At 59.0% G+C, this 20,652-nt stretch overlaps 2 protein-coding genes across 10 annotated transcripts in view; one reads left to right on the forward strand and one right to left on the reverse strand.

Annotated features, from left to right (window-relative positions):
* Positions 1–11,501, reverse strand: MFSD12 (major facilitator superfamily domain containing 12). Of its 3 annotated transcripts, XM_068920307.1 has the most exons (10): positions 11,192–11,501; positions 5,737–5,947; positions 4,363–4,486; positions 3,915–4,112; positions 3,515–3,607; positions 3,319–3,411; positions 2,173–2,343; positions 1,816–1,910; positions 1,277–1,407; positions 1–502 (listed from the first exon to the last, which is right to left on the reverse strand). In XM_068920307.1, exons 1-10 carry the CDS (start codon positions 11,493–11,495, stop codon positions 408–410), a joined length of 1,515 nt encoding a protein of 504 aa, XP_068776408.1. In that variant the 5' UTR covers positions 11,496–11,501; the 3' UTR covers positions 1–407. The 3 variants fall into 3 exon arrangements, with proteins under 3 accessions (XP_068776408.1, XP_068776410.1, XP_068776409.1); XM_068920309.1 differs by lacking the exon at positions 1,277–1,407; XM_068920308.1 differs by lacking the exons at positions 3,319–3,411; positions 3,515–3,607.
* HMG20B (high mobility group 20B) overlaps positions 11,228–20,652 on the forward strand; it is an 18,044-nt gene continuing 8,619 nt past the window's right edge. The window contains exons 1-2 of one of the 7 annotated variants that reach the window (XM_068920321.1): positions 11,228–11,360; positions 14,492–14,604. Coding sequence is in view for 1 of the 7 variants with exons in the window: in XM_009669863.2 (XP_009668158.1) it covers positions 18,691–18,704 (14 nt within the window). In the remaining 6 variants the exon portion in view is untranslated. Of the gene's footprint in view, positions 11,361–14,491; positions 14,605–18,675; positions 18,705–20,053; positions 20,148–20,652 lie in introns of those variants that run through there. The other 6 variants (XM_009669863.2, XM_068920322.1, XM_068920320.1 and 3 more) reach the window with 6 other exon arrangements.

Below are 20,652 nucleotides of genomic sequence, written 5' to 3' on the forward strand. Positions count from 1 at the left end.
TTTGACAACAATAGCATTTATTCAAGTTTAGAGGTTGTAGGGTTTTTTTTTTTCCCCTCCCCTTCTTCCCTCCTTCTTTAAAAAGTGCTATTTAAAGACACTGACCTTACAAAAGCATGTTAAAACCAAGGGCCAGGCACCCTGTCACACAGGGCTGGGCTGACCCCCACAGCCTGGCCCCAGGCCTGCTAGTGTTACATTTGTGCAAACACATAGGGACACCCTCTAGCAAGTCCCCAAGGAACGTGTGGGGTGGCAAGTCCTGTGCAAAGTGACAGAGGCAGGGCAGTGGCTGGATCCCACCTGAGCCCAGCTCCCCAGTCCTGGTGCCATCGCCTCCCTCCAGGGTCCCTCCAGGCAGAGGGCAGCAGCATGGACATCACCACAGCCAGGGACATGCGCCCAGCTCAGTTGACCGTGTTGCTCCGACTCCTTCCCTCTGTGCTTGCTGTCTCACTTGACTGGGTCCCTCCTCCATTCAGTCCCAGCAGGGAGATGTCATCTATGGGGAACAGGAGTGATGGGTTAGGAGCTGTTGTAGCTGCTGGGGTGACCCAGCACATACTGGCCTAGTCCTTAGAGCTCTCCTGCTACCAACACGAGGGGCCCAAGGCAGCACAGGGACTGTGCAACACTTACTGTGATACCTACAGATGGGGGGGGGGGAAGGTTCAGTGCTTTCCCCCCACCCTAGAGTAGGGCAAGAACTGGGCACCCAGAGGGCTGAGATGCAGCTGATAAGCTAGCACCCATCCTTGCCTGACAGGTCCCAGTCACAGCAAGAGGCACCCGGTTCCCATCTCCTCATGTGTGGCTACCACTAGCAACAGCTAGCATGACCTCCCTCACTACACCTCAGCCACCCACAGGGTGCAGGGCTCAGTGCAGCCATTGCACAGCTGGCAGGGGCAGATCCTGCCGCCCCCCAGGAGGGCACAGCAAGCAGGCACAGCCCCCCAGCACTGGCATAGCCCAGGGCATTGCCAGCTCTGGGGCCAGGAGCAGCAAAAGCAGGAGCGTAGGGAGCTGGGCCTGCCTATGTGCCTACCATGAGTGTCACCCGGCTCTCACAAGGCAGGGCTGTGAGTTTCCCTGCAGCCAGCCTTGCTCCAGCATCTCCCACTGGGATAAAGCTCCCAGGGCCTTGCTGCAGCCAGGGTGATCTGGCAAGACACTTTCCCTTTAGCCCAGGCTAGCAGAGGACTGGGGGACTCCCAGGACCCCCAACCCCACACCTGTCCCCTCCCAGTGCCCCCAGCTCCTCAGTCACACTCACGGAAGCGGACCCGGATGGGCCAGATCATGATGCAGCACAGAGACACTGTGGCAGCCATAGCAATCCCCCCAGTGACAACCACCATCACCCAGTGGTAGAAGTTGATGCAGGCAGGACAGCAGAGCTCGGTCCTGCAGGGAGAGGATAGGAGGGCTGTGCTTGGTGGCAGAGACCGGAGCTTGGCCTAGCACTGCCCAAGCACCCTGGGGCTGCTGAAACCCTCTCACTGCCTGGTAGAACTCATAAGCACTCAGCTGGGTCTGCTGCAGGCATCAGGGCTGGTTCACACATGGGCATGAGGCACAGGTTCAGAGCAAGGAGAGAGTGCAGCATCCTGGATTTTTTGATCCCCCATCCCCCAGCTGCTGGCAAAGTAGAAGCCAAGGAAGGATTTAAGACAAATTGGAGCAGGTTTCCACTGGTGTCTCTCACTAAGGGTGTAGAGGCATGCTCCAAACCAGGGCTATTTGTTGCCTTGACCCCAGCAGATCTGGCTGAAGATGTCACCAGGAGGATTCCCACTCCACAGGGATACTTACGGGCATGGGTGCAGGTTTTGGATTGCCATCACAGCCAGTCCATTGGCCATCTTGTCTGTGAAGCTCATGGCCCCGTAGACGAACGCACCACTGTGCTGCAAGGGGAGGGAAAGCCTCATTTCCCACTGCACTGGGGCCCAGCCTGTGCCACACTCCCAGAAGGAAGTGAGAGCAAGTGCCTTGTGCCCTCTCATGGGCAGAGCCTATATTACAGCAGAGCCCAGCAAGCAGCAGGAGCTGGGCATAAGGGATGGGGCTGCTTAGGTCCCCAACTGCTGTGTACCCCTGCAGATGTCTCCTTAGCACCACTGTGACACCCCAGCCATGGTGCAGCCCAGCCAGACAGTGCAAACGTACCGTGTTGGTCCCAATAAGGTCAGCTGTCATGGAGAGGGATGTGACCAGGATGGTGGCTGAGCCAGCCCCAAGCAGCATAGCTGCCGCATAGATCTCCACTCCCATCTGCCTGGTCAGGGTCACCCAGGAGGCAAAGGCCAAGATCACCAGGATGCCCACGAAGTAGGTCAGCTGCTCCACACCAGCATGGGGACAGGCAGAGGAAGAAAAAGAGAGCTCAGGCTTGGCTGGTCATGCTCTGGGCCCAGCCAATGCTCAGCAAGGCAGAAGTGAGCAGGGAGGACATTGGGGCCAACACCAGAGTCAGCCCTGGTGCAAAACACTCAGGTCCAGAGGCACCAGCCAACATCCCCAAAACAGCAACTGCCCAAGAGAACAGGGGCGTGGTCCAGAGAGACTATTTTCCCCACCCCACAGCCCAGTACTCCAGCACCAGTACAGCAGCAGCTGTGGGTGGGCATGTCCTTCAACTTGGTTGCCAACTGTTCCCTAGGACTGGGGGGAGAGCTAGGACCATTTCCTTAACAGGTCTTGAGACAGGAGCCCCCAAATTGCAAGAGCCCTGCAGTGACCCAGGCTGCTTTATGGTTTTGGCTGTAGCCTGAGCTGGGTCCTAGGGGGAGCTGTAGGTAGGGTCCCCATGTAGGGCACAGAGACAGCCCCAGATGGTGGGAGGAGAGAGGGGGCCTTCCCAGAAGGAGATGCATTGGAGGGGTAGCCCTTGTCCTGTCTCCTGCAGGAGACCCACACATCCCACATAGCCAGGGTGGTACCAGCCAAGCCCTCCTGTCTCTTGTGGGCATCTCTGTCCTCTTCCAGACCTGCCAGGGCCAAGCAGCACAGACCAACTGTAGGCCAGCATTGCTTTCCCTGACCTCAGCACACTTGGAGGGGTGCAGGATAGTCCATGCTCCCTCACCCAGCTCACCACCTGCATGGCCTCAGTGCCCTGTGGGACCACACTGTGGCAGGAGGCTGCTTGGCAGCCAGGGCAGAAAGTTATGTGCAGGGTCCCTGCTCTGCAGTCAGGTTCAGGTGTGCTGAGCACTCTGCTCCCAGGACACTTGTGGGTTCAAGATCTGGCCTTTCTTCTCTACCCCTGCTGCTCAGGAGCAGATGGTTGTACCCTGCCCCTCCAGGACTCACATTTCGGCCTATCCACTTATTCACAGGCTTCATGAGGAAGGAGGAGAGGAAGCCACTGACGTACATCATCAAGGGGATGGTGGCAATGTATTTCTGGGAGAGACAAGGACATGGAGAAAATTAGCTCCAGGCCCTTGGCACAAGATCCCTGCCCAACTGACTTGGGCACATGGGCAGGAACCTGCCCTGTGCCCACCTTGGGTAGCAGCAGCGAGTTAGTCAGGTACATGGCAATGTAGGTCTGGGACAGATTGACGATGAGCCGAGTGGCCATGTAGAGCACTGCCACCTGCAAAGAGAGATGGCAAAGACATGGCAGTGCTGCTCAGCTTGTGCAAACTGGAGATGGAAGAGGCTGACACCTCCTGTGCCCAACCCTGCCACGGCACATAGGCTGCTGCCTCTGAGACAGGGACAGGCCACCTGACACGGTAGGTGGGTGCCCGGTACAGCCCCATCTTCACCCCTACTAGGGAAGACATCCCTGGGCCAGAGGATGCCCCAGCCCAGGCCCAGCATTCAGGCAGGACAGCGTCCCAGGACAGGCACTGCTCAAAGTTAGACACCAGGTGGCTGTGTCCCTGTCCCCACTGTACCTGGTAGAAAGCAGGCTCCAGCAGCCAATGTTTCCAGAGCAGCAGTGGACGTGGGGGGCTCGCAGGATCCTTGTGCAGCAGGGGTGTGCTCTCCTCAGGCTGGGGCAGCACACCCAGCGGGTATGGCTTCTCTTTGGTGCCCAGGTGGAAGATGAGGGAGAACACGGCCCCCAGGCCCATCACAATGAGGGACAGGTTCTGGTGAGGTAGAGGGGGTAAGCATAGCAAAGGATGCCCCTCCCCTGCCCACCACCTTACCCCCCTCCCCGAGTTTGGGGGGGGCAAAAAAGGGTTCCTAAAAACCCAGGGACAGCTTGATGCTGCCCCTGTCCAATGCAACAGGTGAGATCTCAGAGCACCTGCATTTCAAATTCCCTGCTACCCCCTGAATTTAGCCCTGTCCTGCCCAGGGAAGAAGGGATCCCAGGGAGTGAGTCCTACCACTCACCCGAAATACAGGGACATCCTGGATGCCCAGGTGCTCCATGCGCTCAGGCTGCTCCACCTGCAGGTTCAGCAGAAGCCAGGCTAGGCCATACACAGTGATATTGGCCATGACAGTGAAGGCGTACCTGGGGGAGTTAGCATGTCAGGGTGATGCAGAGGGATGGGCATAGCACACACCCCAAACAAAGGCTAGCTCCAGGCAAGGTACAGCCAGCTTTGCGCTGCATGGCACTGCACCTCCCAGGGCACACAGTGATTGGCCAGCCCTGGCCATGCATTTGTCATACTGAAGTGCCTCCCAGCATCCTCCATCCAAGCCTTGAGGCAAGACTGCAAAGAAACCAAGCTTCCTTAGGGTCAGTCTGTCCATCCCCAGTCACAGCCCATCTCTGCCCTAAGATTGCCCCAGCCTGCACACTGCTCATCAAGACCTGGAACCCCCCAAGCAGAGCCCAGCTGTGCCCTTGCCTCAGGGTTATTCTAGCACCAGCCCCATATCCTTCCTGCACGGTGTGAGCTGTTGTACCCACTCACCCTGCCGGAAGGGCAATTTCCTCCCACCAAGGTAGATAACCAGGCCCTGCTCTGTCTGATAAACACTCCTCCCCACAGCCCGATCCCGCCAGATAAGCGGCACAGAGCCAGACTCTGCCACAGAGCTGCACACAGCTGCCCAGCCTGTCCCCAGGGGCCATTCCCATGGATGGGACAACAAGCACAGGGCAGCACCTCAGCCCAGCTCTCCTTGAGGGGTCCAGGAGGTGTTTTCTCCTCAGTGAGTATCACTCTCCAGTCCCAAAGGAGAAGTGCTAGGTGGGCACTGCTTTTGCCCTGCTCATGGGCCAGGTACAGCCACCAGCATGGTACAACCTGGAACAAAGTTCATGCCTGGATGCACCCTCCAGGGCTGGGCAGAGGGTTCAACACCCTTCTCGGCCTCTTCCCCAGCAGGATCTCCTAGGACATCCCTACAGCCAGGGTAGGAAGGGAGCTGTCAGCCCCGATTCTCCCACCAGCACCTCATTACAAACCTCATCTGGTTTCATGAGAAGGGTTTCAGACCTGGGTCTGGGTCACAGCACTGGGTAAGGGTCACATTCAACGCAGCATGCTAATGACTGTCACCAGCATCATTGGCACTTGGACCTTCTTGCCTGGTACCAAGGGGTTTGGGCCTTGGACCCACAAGATCAACATCCTGCAGGATACCCACGTGGTGCAGCCATTGTCCAGCTATGCCCAGGGCTCAGTCACAGCCAGGGCAGGGAGACACTCAGACCTGTGGCACCCAGGAGCTCTCTGCAAACAAAGGGACCTGGAGCAAGCAGGGCCACTCCTCCCAGCTCAGGGAGGCCCCAGGCCTGGCCACACTCACCTGAAGGCTGTGAGCTCCACCTTCTCATGGTCATTAGTCACCAGCTCAGGGATGAGGGACAAGTGGGAGATCTGTGTAGCCGCCCAGCCAAACTGGAAGATGATGATGAAGGGGAGGTAGTAGATGAAGGCTGCCCACTGCGGAGTGTTCTCCTTACAACCCAGGCAGGGGTTAAAGATGAAAGGGAAGGACAGGAGGACACAAGTGGTACCTAGAAGGGGAGAGACAAGTAGTGAGAAGCTGTAAGCCCCATATCCCTGGGATCCCAAAGGCCACAGCTGGCTCACGCACCCCACAAGTCCCATCCTGAGATCAGAGAGTGGCAGACACAGCCAGCCCTCTGCTAAGACAGCTTCTACCCCCAAGAGCTGGGGAGGAAGGTTGGCCGCTTCCTCAGGCCAGGTAAACCATAGGGAACCCCAGTGCTCCCATCACCTTGCCTCATCCTACACAGGATGAGGCCTTTCCCTTTAGCATCCAGCAGCTAGAGAGACAAGCTGAAGCTTGTCAGTGACCCTTCCCCAGTCAAGAACACCCAAAAATACAAAAACACCTTGCACCTACCCCATCCACCTCTCAAACTGTCAGGGGACAGACCCTCCCTCCCCCATTGGGTCCAGGGACTCCCCAGTGCACCACAATCAAGGGCTTCTCCCCCCCTCTCTGGGCCTGCAGATAATCAGCCCCAAGGACACACACCTCCCTTCTGCCTGCCTGCAGGCGATAAGGCCTCCAGCAGACCAGGACAGCTCTGGGCTATCCTGCAAGCACAGGGCTCCATTTGCCTCCTCGTCCCTTCTCCTGTAGGGCTGGTGGAGGCAGCGTGACTCCCTCCATGCTTGCAGAAGTTGCCACCAGAACCATGGCCTGTGACCCATTCCCCCCTCCCCCCAGCAGCTTGGCCTTCATCCCAGCACAGTGGGGGACAGGAACAGATCTGCTCCTGCTTGCAGGTCCCAGGCCAGCATCCGATGCTGCTCCACCATGCTGGGCTTTAGTAACAACGGGAAGTTCCCAGCTGAGTCAGTGAAACCAAACTCAGCTGCTTCTTCCATCACAGCATGACAGCATCCCCTTCGCACAGGATGGGGACACCTGTGTGGAGCAGGCAGGAACATGCTTGCTACTCCCTCCCCTTTCTCAAGGTTATGCATCAAATCCATTGAGACGCTTCACCGCTCTCAAGGCCCAGGAGCTGAAGCAGAGATGGCTGTGTGCCCTGGACATTGCTGTACTGTGCTCCCCCGCTCTGCCAAGGTTTGTGGCATCTACCAGGCAGTAAAACAGAGCCACAGGAACCAGTTCCCACGGCCAAGGGGGAACATGCAGCCACTTTGTGAGGTCCCCTGAAGTCCCCTCTCCGCTGAAGGTTGCGTGATCCTCCTTCTCATGAAGGATTTCCCCCTTCACCACCCCAAGTGGCAAATTCCTCCCCATCACTTCTACCCAAGGAAGAAGCTGGGGAAGCACATGACCTCCCCCAGCTGCTGTGGGGCCAGGACAGAGCAGCCTACTCTGCTCCAGAAGGATGCTGGGCCCAGCTGCCCCCAGGGTATTACCAGGATGGCTCTACTCCTGCCTCAGGCCAGCAAGGGCAGCCAGCGATCCCAGCTGTGCTCAGACACTGACTCTGGTCCCAGCAAGGCCCTGGATGCTGCCCTGTGCCAGCTCACATCCATTTCTGGATGCTCCCTGGAGGACAGGGCACTTGGACGCACATCAGTGTTTCTGCCCCAGGTGAGCCAAGCTGGGCAGCTATCCTCCAGGGACAAGAAGGGTCCAAGAAGGTCTGAAGCCTCAGATCAGAATTCATACATCTGTTCCATGTTAAAGGGCTCATGCTGATTTTAAACTGGGCCCAGTTTGGAGGATCAGCTAAGCTCTACCTCCTCCCAGTCTGAGGGCTCCACAGAATCCCCCAAGGGCTGTGAAGGACTTGCCCATGTCCCCTGAGAGCAGTGGGGCAGGAGCTGTGGTTCCTGAGCCTGGAGCTGCTGCAACCTCCATATCTGCCCTTGCAGTCCCAGCATTCACACATGAGCCAAGAGTCATTGCTAACACACACACACACACACACAGGAGGTTCGCATCAGTTCTTCCTCCCTCCCAGCCCCTTGCAACCCCAGGAACAGGGCAGCCAGGCCCACATCACCCTTTCTTGCCTGGCTCACAGGCATTACCTGCAGGAGGCAACTCTGCCATTCCTCCCCATGAAGTCTTCATACATGTGGCTTCCTGCTCTGCCATGATGAGTGGTTGGGGCGGGGGGGCAGGAAGGGACTCTGCTACAGGGGCATTCTCCATACAGGCGACCCTTACAGAGCTGGGCTCCTCCAGGCATGGGGCTGTAAGCTGCCAGCTGCATCAGAGCCTCAGCCCAGCTCTGCTGCAGCCTAGCGTTTGCACGTCCCTAGGGTCTGCCCAAACTAATGCAGCTTCACAGTGAACCAGAAGGGTAATGTGGGGCATCTGCTTTCCCTGGCAGAGCCAGAGGTCTAAGTCCTTGGCTGGCAGGAAGCAGCTGCCAAGGGCCCAGTTCTCTCTTTCCACTCAAGGCTTGCAGGACTAGAGTTCCTGAATTTCAAACACAGCCCCTGAGAGCAGCGGAAGTCACTACCTCCCCTCCTGCTCTCTACTTCACTACTCATCCACCATAGCAGAGGCCCAGGAGAGCCCCCAGGCCACTAAACCAACTACCAGGGCAAAGTCAACCTCCTATAAGGTGATACCAAAATCCTGCACAGGACTCCTGGAGCACCCCAGAAGACATCCCTGCCTGTCCCTGCCCCACCACATCACACCCCAAGGGCAAGTGGCAGAGGTCCAAGCTCTCCTCTTACAGTATTGCATACCTGAAGCAACCAAGCCTTCCAGGGAAGGGTCATTGGAGCATCAGGCTGCAAGTGGGTGAGCACATCACAGATGCTGCAGGCAGGAGTTTCGGACAGCACAGCCAGACTTGTTCAGCTACACAACTCACATGGGGCTCAAAAAAACGTTTATTATTCCCACCCTGTGTTCACAGATCCACCCCAAAAGCCTGAGACCAAGCCAGCTTGTGGGGTGAGGTGCTCAAGACAAATGTCCCACGGCAGGCCGTGGCATCTCCAGCACACCAGTACCCAGCAGCTCTGCAGTCAGCCAGACCATCACTGTGGAGGGAAGATGCTGTTGATAGCAACTCGCGGTAACTCCTCTGAGGCTGTGGTTTCACAACATTTCCTCCGATCTGAGCATGGGTTGCTGCCAGATGGGCCACTCTGCTCCCACGCAGAGGATTTAGCCACAGTGTGACCAAGCAGAGAGAGCAGGACTGGCAGAGCTAGCTCAGACCAATGGTTTACTGGTCCCACTCCCCGCGTGGACACACCGCGGTCAGACAAAGGAGACAGTGGGGTAACACCCACTTTCCACAAACAGCCCACAACTTGGCCAGGGAACCGCAGCCTTCAGAGCTCGACTGTCTCCACAGCCTCCATCCCACCCCCTGAAGCGGGGCAGGACTAGAGGGCCAGAGCAGAGCTCATAGCACTAGGATCTCGGGCCACTGGTCAGTCCCTTCTGCAGCAGGGAGCTGAGTGAACCAGGGGCTGCCTCAATCTCATTTCAAGAAGTGATTCAGGACTTCCCCTTTCATTCACACTAGAGAGCACCCAGCTGGACCAGCCCACAGCTTGTGCTGGGAAAGCGGGTACAGCTTCAGCCACTTCCCTAAATCTAGGGCAAAGATCTAGCACTGCAGCTGGGGGTGAAGTTGTCTCCCCTTAACACCCAAAAGGGCACCTTCCCTGACTCACTCAAAGCTTAAAAGCCCAAATGAAGCAAAATGCTGAGGAATCAGCTGCCTTATCAGACCTTGACTATAGTTCGGTTACATGAAGTGGTTAGCCGAGATAAATTCTGTATCAAGATAACAGCATCCACAATACAAATGTCCTCGTCCCCTTCCAAAGAAGTCGGCACTCTAGCATTACTGTACCATTGCCAGGAGGAAGCATCAAAGGTCCTTATCTCTAACTGTAGATAGATGTTTCTTCACACTAACTGACCCATCCCCTGCTTGAGACATCATCAGGTCAGCCCTGCCAGGAAGACTAGGACAGGGCAGACCCCTGGTCCTTGCCACAGCTCCAAGGACCCTTTCTCCAGGTCACTGTCCCCTCAGGAACAAACCATGACACCAAGCAGGACAGATACAGGAGTCCCCACCAGCCTCAGCATTTCATTGCCTTTTGACTCCACAACACAGTTTGAGCCAAGTGCCTGCTAATAATTCATACAGACCTGGTGCCTCTTCACACCCCCACGGGGCCCTTACTCAGCCTGGCTATCTTACCCCGACCACGTGCCAGGAAGGTTACAGGGCAGAGCTGGCACTGCCCACGCTGGGGTCAGGCAGCGCTGCCTATGCTTGCTGCAGAGACCCAGCAACACTGCTGCTGCGAGGAAACAACCTTGCAAACGCAGCGCTTGGGGAGTAAAGACCCACTGCAGCGAGCACCACGGAGCCACCTAACCCGCTCGGTCTCCGTGCGCCAGGAGCAGTCCCCAGCACGTGAAGGGCCCTGTGCCCAGCGATGCAGAGCAAGGTCACCCACAGAGACAGCTGCCAGCTGCTGTGGCAGGAGTTACCCAGCCACAGGCAAGTCCTGGGTAAATCCCCAGGCTCCCAGGAAAGCCCACACCTAACTCTAGGTCTTGTTTCCACTATAACTAAACATCCACCTCTTGCCCCTAACCTGATGCCACTCCTAATGTGTCACAGCAGGGTGATGCAGGGACACCCTGCAGCCCTACACCACTGCACAGGGAAGTCAAGGGACCACAAGCCCACCACTAACTGCCGGGCACAGGGCTGGGACCACCTGGGCAGCCCACACTGCCGGCACAGCCAGCCCTGGCCCCCGACAGCACACAGGCAGGACACGGATGTTGGACTTCCCCCTTCCCCTCCAGCCCAGGCTGCTGCTGCCCAGGGGTCCCAGCACACCTCCTTCCACCCCACTAATCCCCAGGGCAGTCCCCTCAGCACAGGTCACCCCAGGCCCCACCTCACCACCCCAGGGGCAGTCAACCCCCAAACAGGGCATCCTAGAAAGGCACCCCCAGGGCTGCCCCCTTCCCAGAGGGCACCCCAGGACCACCCTCCTGCACCCTGGGCACCTCAGCCCCAGCCCTGATGACCCTCCAGGGCTGTCCCTCCCTATGCAGGACACCCCAGGCCTACCTCATCACTGGGGGCAGCCCCCACCCACAGGGGGACACCCCACAAAGCCAGCCCCCCCACCCACAGGGGGGACACCCCACAAAGCCAGCCCCCCAGCAGCTCACCCCCGCACAGGGCACCCCCAGGGGCACCTACCCGGGCACCTCCACCCCAACCCCACTGCCCCCCCGGGCACCCCACAAGGCCCCACGGCAAGCGGAGCACCCGGCTGCCACCGCCACTGCCTACCGACGAGGTGCCAGGACTTCCTGCGCCCGTAGCGCCCGCAGCCGGCCGAGCGGTCGGCCTCGTAGCCGAGCAGCGGCGTGCAGAGCCCGTCGGCCACCTGCCCGGCCAGCAGCAGCCCGCCGGCCAGCCCGTGGCTGTAGCCCAGCACGGCGTGCAGGTAGAGCAGCAGGTAGGTGAACCACAGCGAGGCGCACAGGTCGTTGAGGAAGTGCCCGGCGGCGAAGCTCAGCCGCGCCCGCAGCGGTAGAGGCAGCGCTGCCGGGCCGCCGCCGCCAGCCGGGCCCCTCGGCCGCGGCTCCGCCATGCCGGGCCGCCCGCGCCGCCCCGCCCGCGCCGCTTATAGCCGCGCCGCCGCCGCCCCGGGGCCGGGCCCGCGCCAATAGCACCGCCCGGCCCGGCCCGGCTCCCGGCCCCCCCTCCGGGCCGCCGGGGACGGCCTGGCCCAGCCCAGCCCCGGCCCGGCTCCCGGCTCCCGGCCCCCCCTCCGGGCCGCCGGGGACGGCCTGGCCCAGCCCCGGCCCGGCCCGGCCCGGCCCCCCCGCTGCTACCGCCGGTGCCGCCCGCGGCGCCGGGCCTGGCTCAGCTGCCTGGTCACCCCAGCGCCGCCGCCCCCGGTGCCACCGGGGCGGCCTGGCCCCGCGCCTGGTGCCTGGCCTGGGCGAAGCCACCTCCCGGCCGGCTCCGTCGCCGGTACCAGGGCAGCCCGCGTGGCCTGGCTTGGCCCAGGATGGCGCTGCTGGTCCCACCCGGTACTGCCCACCTGGGTCCAGCCCCGGCACCGGGCTGCGCTGCCCTGCGCCCTCGGTAGCCCCCAGCGCTGGGGTGCCTCAGCCCCTCGCCCTGGCGCTGCCTGCTCCCTGCCCGCCTCGGTTTCCCTCGCGCGCAGCCCCAGCGTGCCATCCCTGCAGAGCCCCTGCGCGGGCACCCGCGGCTCCTCCCGGCTCGCCAGGCCCTGCACCCTGGGCCCAGTCTGCTGCCGGGTGCGCTGCGGCTGCCCAGGAGGGCTGCTCTGGGCTGTGGGTGTTGGGAACACCTCTCCGCTGCGTCACCCTCTCCACGTGCTCTGGGCTCCAGCGACCAACCTGGTAGCCTCCTTCTATGATGGACTGGCTGGCTGGGTAGATGAGGGGAGAGCAGTGGATGTTGTCTACCTGAACTTCAGCAAGGCTTTTGACACTGTCTCCTATAACATCCTCATAGGTGAGCTCAGGAAATGCGGGCTAGATCCATGCACAGTGGGATGGATTGAGAACCGACTGAACAGCAGAGCTCAGAGGGTTGTGATCAGTGGCACAAAGTCTAGTTGGAGGCCTGTAGCTAGTGGTGTCACCCGGGATCAGTACTGGGGCTGGTATTGTTCAATGTATTCATCCATGACCTGGAGGAAGGGACAGAGTGCACCCTCAGCAAGTTTGCTGATGATCCAAAACTGGGAGGCGTGGCTGATACACCAGAGGGCTGTGTTCAGAGGGCCCTCCACAGGCTGGAGAGATGGGCAGAGAGGAGCCTCCTCAACTTCAACAAAGGGCAAGTGCAGGGTCCTGCACCTAGGGAGGAGTAACCCCATGCACCAGTACAGGCTGGGGGCTGCCCTGCTGGAAAGCAGCTCTGCAGAGAAGGACCTGGGTCCTTCAAGTTGACCATGAGGCAGCAGTGTGCTCTTGTGGCCAAGAAGGCCAATGGTATCCTGGGGTGCCTTAGGCAGAGTGTTGCCAGCAGGTGGAGGGAGGTGATCCTGCCCCTCTCCTCAGCCCTGGGGAGGCCGCACCTGGAGTCCTGTGTCCAGTGCTGGGCTCCCCAGTACAAGAGAGACATGGCACCCCTGGAGTAAGGCCAGTGAAGGGCTACTAAGGTGATGAAGGGACTGGAGCATCTCTCCTATGAAGAAAGGCTGAGGGAACTGGGACTTTTCAGCCTGGAGAAGAGAAGACTAAGGGGGGATCTGATCAATGTGTACAAGTATCTGAAGGGAGGGTGTCAAGAGGATGGACAGGGCCAGACTCAGTGGTGCCCAGTGATAGGACAAGAGGTAACGGGAACAAACTGAAACACAGGAAGTTCTATCTGAATACAAGGAAAAACTTTACTGTGAGGGTGACTGAGCACTGGCACAGGTTGCCCAGAGAGGCTGTGGAGTTTCCTTCCTTGGAGATATTCAAAAACCACAATCCTGGGAAATATGCTCTAGAGGACCCTGCTTGATCAGGGGGGTTGGACTAGATGATCTTCAGAGGTCCCTTCCAACCTCAACCATTCTGTGATTCTGTGTGATTTGGTTTTGCAGGGCGGATTGCAGATTGCGGGGGGTAGGTAAAGTGTCAGCCAGTTCCCAGATGATTTATGGGGCTGGCCTCGTGTTGGAGAGGGTGCATGAAGCGAAGGCAGGGCTGGCAGGGTTGAGGTGCTGCTCAGCCCCTCTGCTCTTCATCACAGGTGTGCCAGGTGCCTAAGGGGGTCGGGCTACTGCTGGCTGGCAAGGGCGAATCTTGGCACATCCGGTTGCTGCTAGTACCTTGCCCTCTGGCATCCTCTTGTCTCACAGGAGTGGGGCAGAAAGAGGGAAACACGCTCTGGGGTGTGAGGAGGGGTAAGACCCTGCACCCAGCCCATTGCTTTGGGTTACTCTGGGTGTCCCCCTCACCTGCAAATCTGTGCTCCACCTCTACCTGGCCTGCACCTCCTGCATGCCCTCGGGCACCAAAATGCCTTGGAGGAGCCCAGCCCAAGCATGGTGCAAACACAGCCCTAACGCTGATTGCTCTGCAAATGCCCATGCTGGAAACAAGCCCCACAGATACCTCTGGCACTGTCCCATCAGCGAGAATGGCCTCAAGTGGCTGTCGGCCACCCAAAGGCACACGGAGCTTCCCTCCTGCCTTTGCGGAATGGGGCCCTCCTGTGCCCGGGTCTCCTGCCAGGAGCATGTTTACATGCAGGATCATGCTAACCGTGTGAGTCATTGTGTCCTGAGTGAATAATTTATCCAGCGCTGCAGGTGTGCAGGGGCAGCAGGTCCGTTCTGCACCAGCTCACATCCTTCTGCATGTCGGGAGGCCAGAGGAGCGCCCAGGGCACCCTGTGCTCTCCCGTCAGCCATGCCTGGCATCGCTTTTCACACAAAGCCTGACTTGGCCTGGGGGAGGCTTTTCCTGGCAGCGGGGTGTGCTTAGGGGTGGCTGCTGGCTCAGGAGCCCCATCACCTTGCTCACCCATGCATGAGAATTGCTGAAGATGTGCTTTTTAGCATGGAAATGGGATATGTGTGATCACGTAATGTGAGCATGTGTCTGCTGCCCACAGCGGAAGAGAGCTAGTCAGCTCAGCCCTCATCCTGCAGCAGAGTCCACAGAGAAAGGAGCCTTTGGCATGGAGGTTTTCCTCTGCTGTTTAAGATAATTTCTTGGTGATTACAGGTAAGTTCAAAGCTGCCTTGCTGTTTAAAGTGGGTTCTTAGTGACTCTCTGATCTCCAGTTCTGCTTACGCTATCTGGGCGGTGGGATAAACCTCCTCCCGTGGCCTCCTGTCCTTGCATCCGGAGCCACCCCTCTGACGCCTCCCGCTCTGCCTGGAGTGCTGATGGTGACAGTCTCTGCTTGGCTGATCAGAGGCTGGAGCAGGGACTAACCCTGGGCCTGCCACCATCCCCGTGCCTGCAGTGGCCTTGCTTCCCCTGGGATGGAGTTTAACATCCGAGCAGGGTCTGAGCGACGCCCAGTCTGCAGTGGGATTCGGGTTGTCCTTTGGATGCTGGCTCCCCTGCCCACTGTCGGGTGAGGGCTTTGCCTGGTGCAGTGGGGCATGCTCTTGTCTGGTCCCAGCTCCCTTTACGCAGACCGAGAATTGTGCCACGTTGCCCCTGCTCTGGCACCCAGCTCTCCCCAAGCCCTGCTCAGCACCCTGAGGGGTGGTGGAGGAGAAGGAGGCCTTGGCATGCCCCTGCTGCTCGCAGCCTTCCTGACTGTGCCGCCCCCCCAGCCTCGGCAGAGATCAGCTGGACGAAGGACAAGCAGATGGTGAAAGAGGCAGATCGCTCAGGCTTCTGGTCCCAGTGATGCTTCATCCCAAAGCTTTCCCTGTTTTGCGCTGTGCAGCCGGCCTTGGCCTCTGGTGCCCTCTGCGCTGCCCTCCCAGGCAGGGGGTCATCAGGTTGGGAGGGAAGGGGTGACCATTGCTACATCCACTGGCCCTTCAGGTATCTGGACTGGCTGGGTGAGCCCGGGGCTGGGATGCTCTGACAAAACAAACAATTTGCATTATCGCAAGGTCTTGTGATTTCTGCTGAAACTCCCCAAGGCTACAAGGGAGGCTGGAGCCGGGCTGTGGGCCCTTGCATCACCCATTCAGAATTTCCTCCCTGTCATGTGAGGACAGGCTGGTGAATCAGTGAAGCTGAGAGGAAGTGAAAATAAAAACAGTAACTGGACAAACAGAGCTGATGAGGGACATCTGAAAGATGGAAGGGAAAAGCGTCATGTCTGTCCCCCAGGAAAAGTTCCTGAATGGGTGGCCAGGGCTGTGTGTGGGTCTCTGATGTGAGGCTCATTCCTGACCCCTGCAGCCCAGCCCCATCAGCACCCAGATCATGTCTGCTATGGCAGAGGGGTGAAACCACCTGAGGTTTCAGAGAGCTAGAAACCACCTGCTTAATTTGCCTAAAGGAACTGTTTTAGCAAAAACTCCCTTTGTGATTGAAACCCTGTCAGGGTGGACCACAGCATTGCCCAGCATTTTGCCCTCATGCTGCTCAGGACAGGACCATGATGGCCCCAATAGGGCCCAAATCCTTGCTGCAGTGCCACCGGTCACAGCTGCCCTGGGCACCAAGGCTGCTGGCAAGAGGAGGGCTCCTGGGCTTGTGGGGCAAGCTGGAGCCCCAGGCATGCCTGTCCAGGTCCTGGGCAGCTCAGCTGAATGTGTGTGCCTGGCATCGTGCACCTGGGGCATCCTCTACCATGGGCAACATGTGCCCTGGGCATCCTGCATCCTGGGCATCCTGCACCTTGGGCAGCCTGTACTTGGGGTATTGTGTGCCCTGGCTATCCTGCAGCTTGGGCATCATGTGGTCTTGACATTGTGCGTGCTGTGCATCCTGCACCTTGGGCATTGTGTGCCCTGGGCATCCTGCACCCTGGGCATCCTGCACTTTGGGTATCTGGTGCCCAATCAGTCGTGTGCCCTGGGGATGCTCCGTGTGCAAGGAAGGGGCTGGGATGGTTCTGGTGTCACCCAGAGCCCTGCCTGGCCAAGGCTGTGGCTGAGTCTGCGCAGCTCCTGGCATCTTTTCCAGGAAGGGGGTACACAGGCCATCAGATCCGACTCGCCTGGCAAGTCCAGCTCCCTTTGCTTGTCCTGACCCCAACCATGAGGCCCTGCTGTCAGCAGGAGCAAGGAAAACCAGTTTTGAAGAGCTTTGGGGAGGTTTTCCTTTGGGATTTTTTCCCTGAGGAAGGGACAAGGCCAGTGGGTTGAGAGCAATGAAGAATATGTCGTTTTACTGTTGAAGCATGGCTTTGACCCAAGCGTCTGTTTGCTGCTCCCCTGCCTCTCTATGCATGAATGAAGCCATTGGTAAGGACTTGAGCTGCTTGACATATTTCTCTTCATGTTCTCAGTTTACATATTTTTCTGTTAGAGAACGGTGATGACAACATGTTCTGGGGACTGGATGATTAGCGCATTGGGGGGTCTCATTTCTTTTATTCATTCATTCCTTTTGCATGTTCATGTCAGGCTGCTTTGGAGCAGAAACCACAATTCAGAGAACACAGTTTTCAAGCCAGATTTGAGATGCCAGAGGTTTTAGATGTATGCTGGCTTTGGAAGAAACAGATTAAGAACATTTGAGTGTGTGTTTGAACATGACTGATTTATAACCCGAAGGATGCACTGGCCAGGGTTACGGTAGCTGAACGAATGGTCTCTTCGCCCCTGATCTTTAAAGTTCCTAGAGCTAATAGCCCTCATCCTCTGCTGCCAGGCTTTATTTAGAGATTAAAAGGAGTGACTGCGCCGCCAAACGCTTCCGTGTCTGCACGGTTTCTCAGCTTTGAAGGGGCTAAATGCCCTGAAACAGTCAACAGACTTCACAGGGGCCCGCTATTTCCCAACTTTGGGGCTGCGATTTGCACTGAACGTGGCAGCATGAGCTGCTTGTGTCCTGCTGTAAATGAATGTAAGAGATCACTCGGGGCTGGGCATTAAGAGATTATCCTGATTAAAAATAAACCTACTTTTAAAAACTAGTATGTCATGACGATGTACCTGCAGCCAAATAACGCTAGGATTTAACAGGTGTATATTTTTATGCAATTTTATAAAATGCCGATGATGTTTTGCAAAGCTTTACCTAGCCAGGCTGCAATTTTCTGCGTCAAAGCAATTTTTTTTCCGAAGGTTTCCACAGACACAGCCCAGGTGTTTCTGAGAGTGATGGGCAGGTGAAAGGAGGCCTATGGAGGGGCAAAAAAGGAGTCGCTCAACCTGCACTGGAGCATGTTGAGTGTGCACACATACACCGGCTACAGCCCTACTGGCACACTGAGAGGACAGCGCAGGACGAGGGGGACCCAGTGCTGGTGCTGGTGATAAAGGCCAGGGGAAAGGCTCGATGCTATCTTTGCCTCAGTTTTCACCGTTTGGGCCGGCTGCCGGATCAGGCCTCCCAGCCTCCAGCCTAGCGGGGAGTGAAGCATCACCCACAGCCGAGGAGGGTCGCGTTGGGGAGCACCAAACCGATGGGACACACGCGGGTCGCTGGGACCAACGGGATGTGCTGAGGCTGCTGGGGGAGCTGATCCCCGTAGTATCATCTTGGAAAGGTCATGGAGATCTGAGGAGGTTCCTGCTGGCTGGGAAAAAACAAGTGCCATGCCGATCTGCAAGGAGGGCAGGAGGATCTGGGGAGCAACGGGTCAGGCCCACCACAGTCCCTGGGAAGATGATGGAGCAAATCCTCCTGGGAGCTGTTTCCAAGGGGGTGAAGGGCAGCAAAGTGGCTGAGAACGGCCAGAATAGGATCACCAAGAGCAAATCAAGCTGGCCAACCTGATTGCCTCCTACAGTGAGATGACTGGCTGTGTGGACAAGGGGAGCAGCAGATGTAGTTTTCCATGACTTTTGCAAGGACTTTGACACGGTCCCCCATAATATCCCTATAACCAAACTGAGGAGATCTGGGCTGGATAATAGCCAATAAAGTGGGTGCAAAATTGGCCTCACTGCTAGGCTCAAAGAGAGGTAATTAGTTATACAAAGTCCAAATGGCAGTCAGTCACTCGTGGTGTCCCCCAGGGATTAATACTGTGGCCAAGACTGCTTAATGTCTTTATGGATGACTTGGAAGATGCAACTATGATGTCCTGCACCTGCTTTGGAGTAACCTCATGAGCGGGACAGGCTGGGGCCATCTGGCAGAAGAGGACCTGGGTGTCCTGGTGAGCAGCAAGCAGCAGGACCAGGGCTGTGAAGGCAAACTGTGTCCCGGGCTGTGTCAGCCAGCATGTGGCCAGCAAGGTGAGGGAAGGGACGTTCTCCCTGTTTTGGTGTTTGCAAGCTGGACTCTCCTCAGAGGTGCGCAGGGGCGGGATGAGAAGCAACGACATTAGCTGGAACAAATTCCCACCAGATGTAACACTTTTCCTCCTTGAGGGGGGGAGTCATTAGGACTGGGACCACCCTTGGAGATCCCCAAGCCCCAGCAGGACGTGGCCCTTGCAGCCGATCCAATTGGCCCTGCTTCATGCAGGATTGGTCTCTCCTGGCCCAGCGCCGTGACCAGTGGGACAGTGTGAGGTGGCTCTGTGGTGTCACTGATGTCCCCTGGGGTGGACAGTGGGGCTGCCAGGCCCCCCAGGGCAGTGTTTGGGGTCACTGGGACACTGTGGGGTGGGTACTGAGGTCACTGGGAACAGTGGGGATGAGTGCATCAAGATACTGGGACCAGTGAGGGGGATCCTGGCATCACTGGAATCCCCTGAGGTGGATATGTAGCACCACTGGGACTTTTCCAGGGTGACCCTGGCGTGAGTGGGACCCCATGATGGGTACTGGGGCCACTAGGTTCCCCTGGGGTGGGCACTGGAGTCGCTGGGACACCCTGGCATAGGCAGCGGGGTCAATGGGAGCAGGATGGGGGATACTGGGACCATTGAGACCTTCCCTGGGGTGGGCACTGGGGTCACTGGAAACAGTCTAGGTCATACTGGTGTCACTGGGACCCCTCTCAGGTGGTCACTGTGATCACTGGGAGCCATGTACATGGCACTGGGGTGACTGGGACTGCCCAGCAGTGCACACTGGGGTCACTGGGCCCCCCCGGGGTAGCTACTGGGGTAACTGGGAGCAGTGTGGGGCACTCTAGAGTCACTGGGAGTGGTGTGGGGCCACTGGGATGCCCCCCAAGGTGGACACTGGGGGCACTGGGAGCAGTGAGGGGCACCCTGGGGCTACTGGGAGTGGTGTGGGGCCACTGGACTGCCCCCGAGGTGGACACTGGGAGCAGTGGGGGGACACTGAGAGCCCCGAGGCCCGCGGGGTCCCTCCGCGGGCTCCGCGGCCTGGGCGCAGAAGCGGTCACTGGCGGCGCCCCCAGGAGGCTGCTGAGGTGGGCCCCGCTCGTCGTTGCCCCTTTAAGGCGCTGCCCTCCCCACCAGATTGCCCCACCCCCATGGCGGTTTCTGATTGGCTGGGCAGCCTGCCGCGCGCGCCGAGCTTAGCGCGCCGCAGCACGCAACGCCGGCCAGCCCCGCCCACCCCCTCGCCCCTCCCCCTCCCGGCGCGCGTTCCTCTGACGAGACTCCACTCCAGCCAATCCGCGCTGGGCTGCGCGCCGCACGGCTCCGCGCGGGTGGCCAATCGGGAGCGCCGGGGCGGGCTGAGATTTGCATAATAACAGCGCGGGCGGGGCCGAGTGAGGAAGGGCGGCGGAGGGGCCGCTGGCGGCGCCAGGGAAGGGGGGTTGCGGGGCCCGGGGGGCGGCGGCGGCGGGGGGGGGCTGCGCCGGGGGCGCCAAGGGGCCCCTCCGTGCGGGGGGCGGGCTGCAGCGGGGGCACCGGGGGGTTTGGCGGGGGCCCCGGCCCCGTGCCTCAGTTTCCCCAGCTCCGCGCAGCAGTCGCTCGGGTTTCTCGGCTGGAGCTCGGCGGCGGGAGTAGCCCTCCCGCGAGCCCTGCTGCGGGGTGTCCCCGGGGCCGAGGGTCCGCAGGGAGTGCAGAGCAGCCCACCCCGCGCGGGGGGAGGCTCTCTGGGCGTTGAGGAACCCTCTGTCCCTTGGCCGTCCTGCCCCAGGGCGACGGGGCTGTTGTTCCAGTCTGCATTGTGTGCTAGGTGTTTGGTTCCATGGGGACGTGGAGAAGGAGGGGAGGAAGGTGTCTAGCCTTGGTGTGACTTGCCTGGATTTGTGCAGTGAGGTGGTGTCTGGGCTGCAAATAAAACCCAGGAGTCCTAAGTCTGTGTTGCCCAGATC

This window comes from Struthio camelus, chromosome 26 (genome assembly GCF_040807025.1).
Source record: "Struthio camelus isolate bStrCam1 chromosome 26, bStrCam1.hap1, whole genome shotgun sequence".
In the NCBI taxonomy this organism is placed as follows: domain Eukaryota; kingdom Metazoa; phylum Chordata; class Aves; order Struthioniformes; family Struthionidae; genus Struthio; species Struthio camelus.

Coding starts and splice junctions, on each gene's coding strand:
- MFSD12 (XM_068920307.1), bottom strand. CDS start 11,495: ATGGCGGAGCCGCGGCCGAGGGGCCCGGCTGGCGGCGGCGGCCCGGCA. Junction 2,344..3,318: donor ATAAGTGGATAGGCCGAAAT/GTGAGTCCTGGA, acceptor GGTGTGGAGCAG/CTGACCTACTTCGTGGGCAT. Junction 1,911..2,172: donor ACCTTATTGGGACCAACACG/GTACGTTTGCAC, acceptor CTCCCCTTGCAG/CACAGTGGTGCGTTCGTCTA.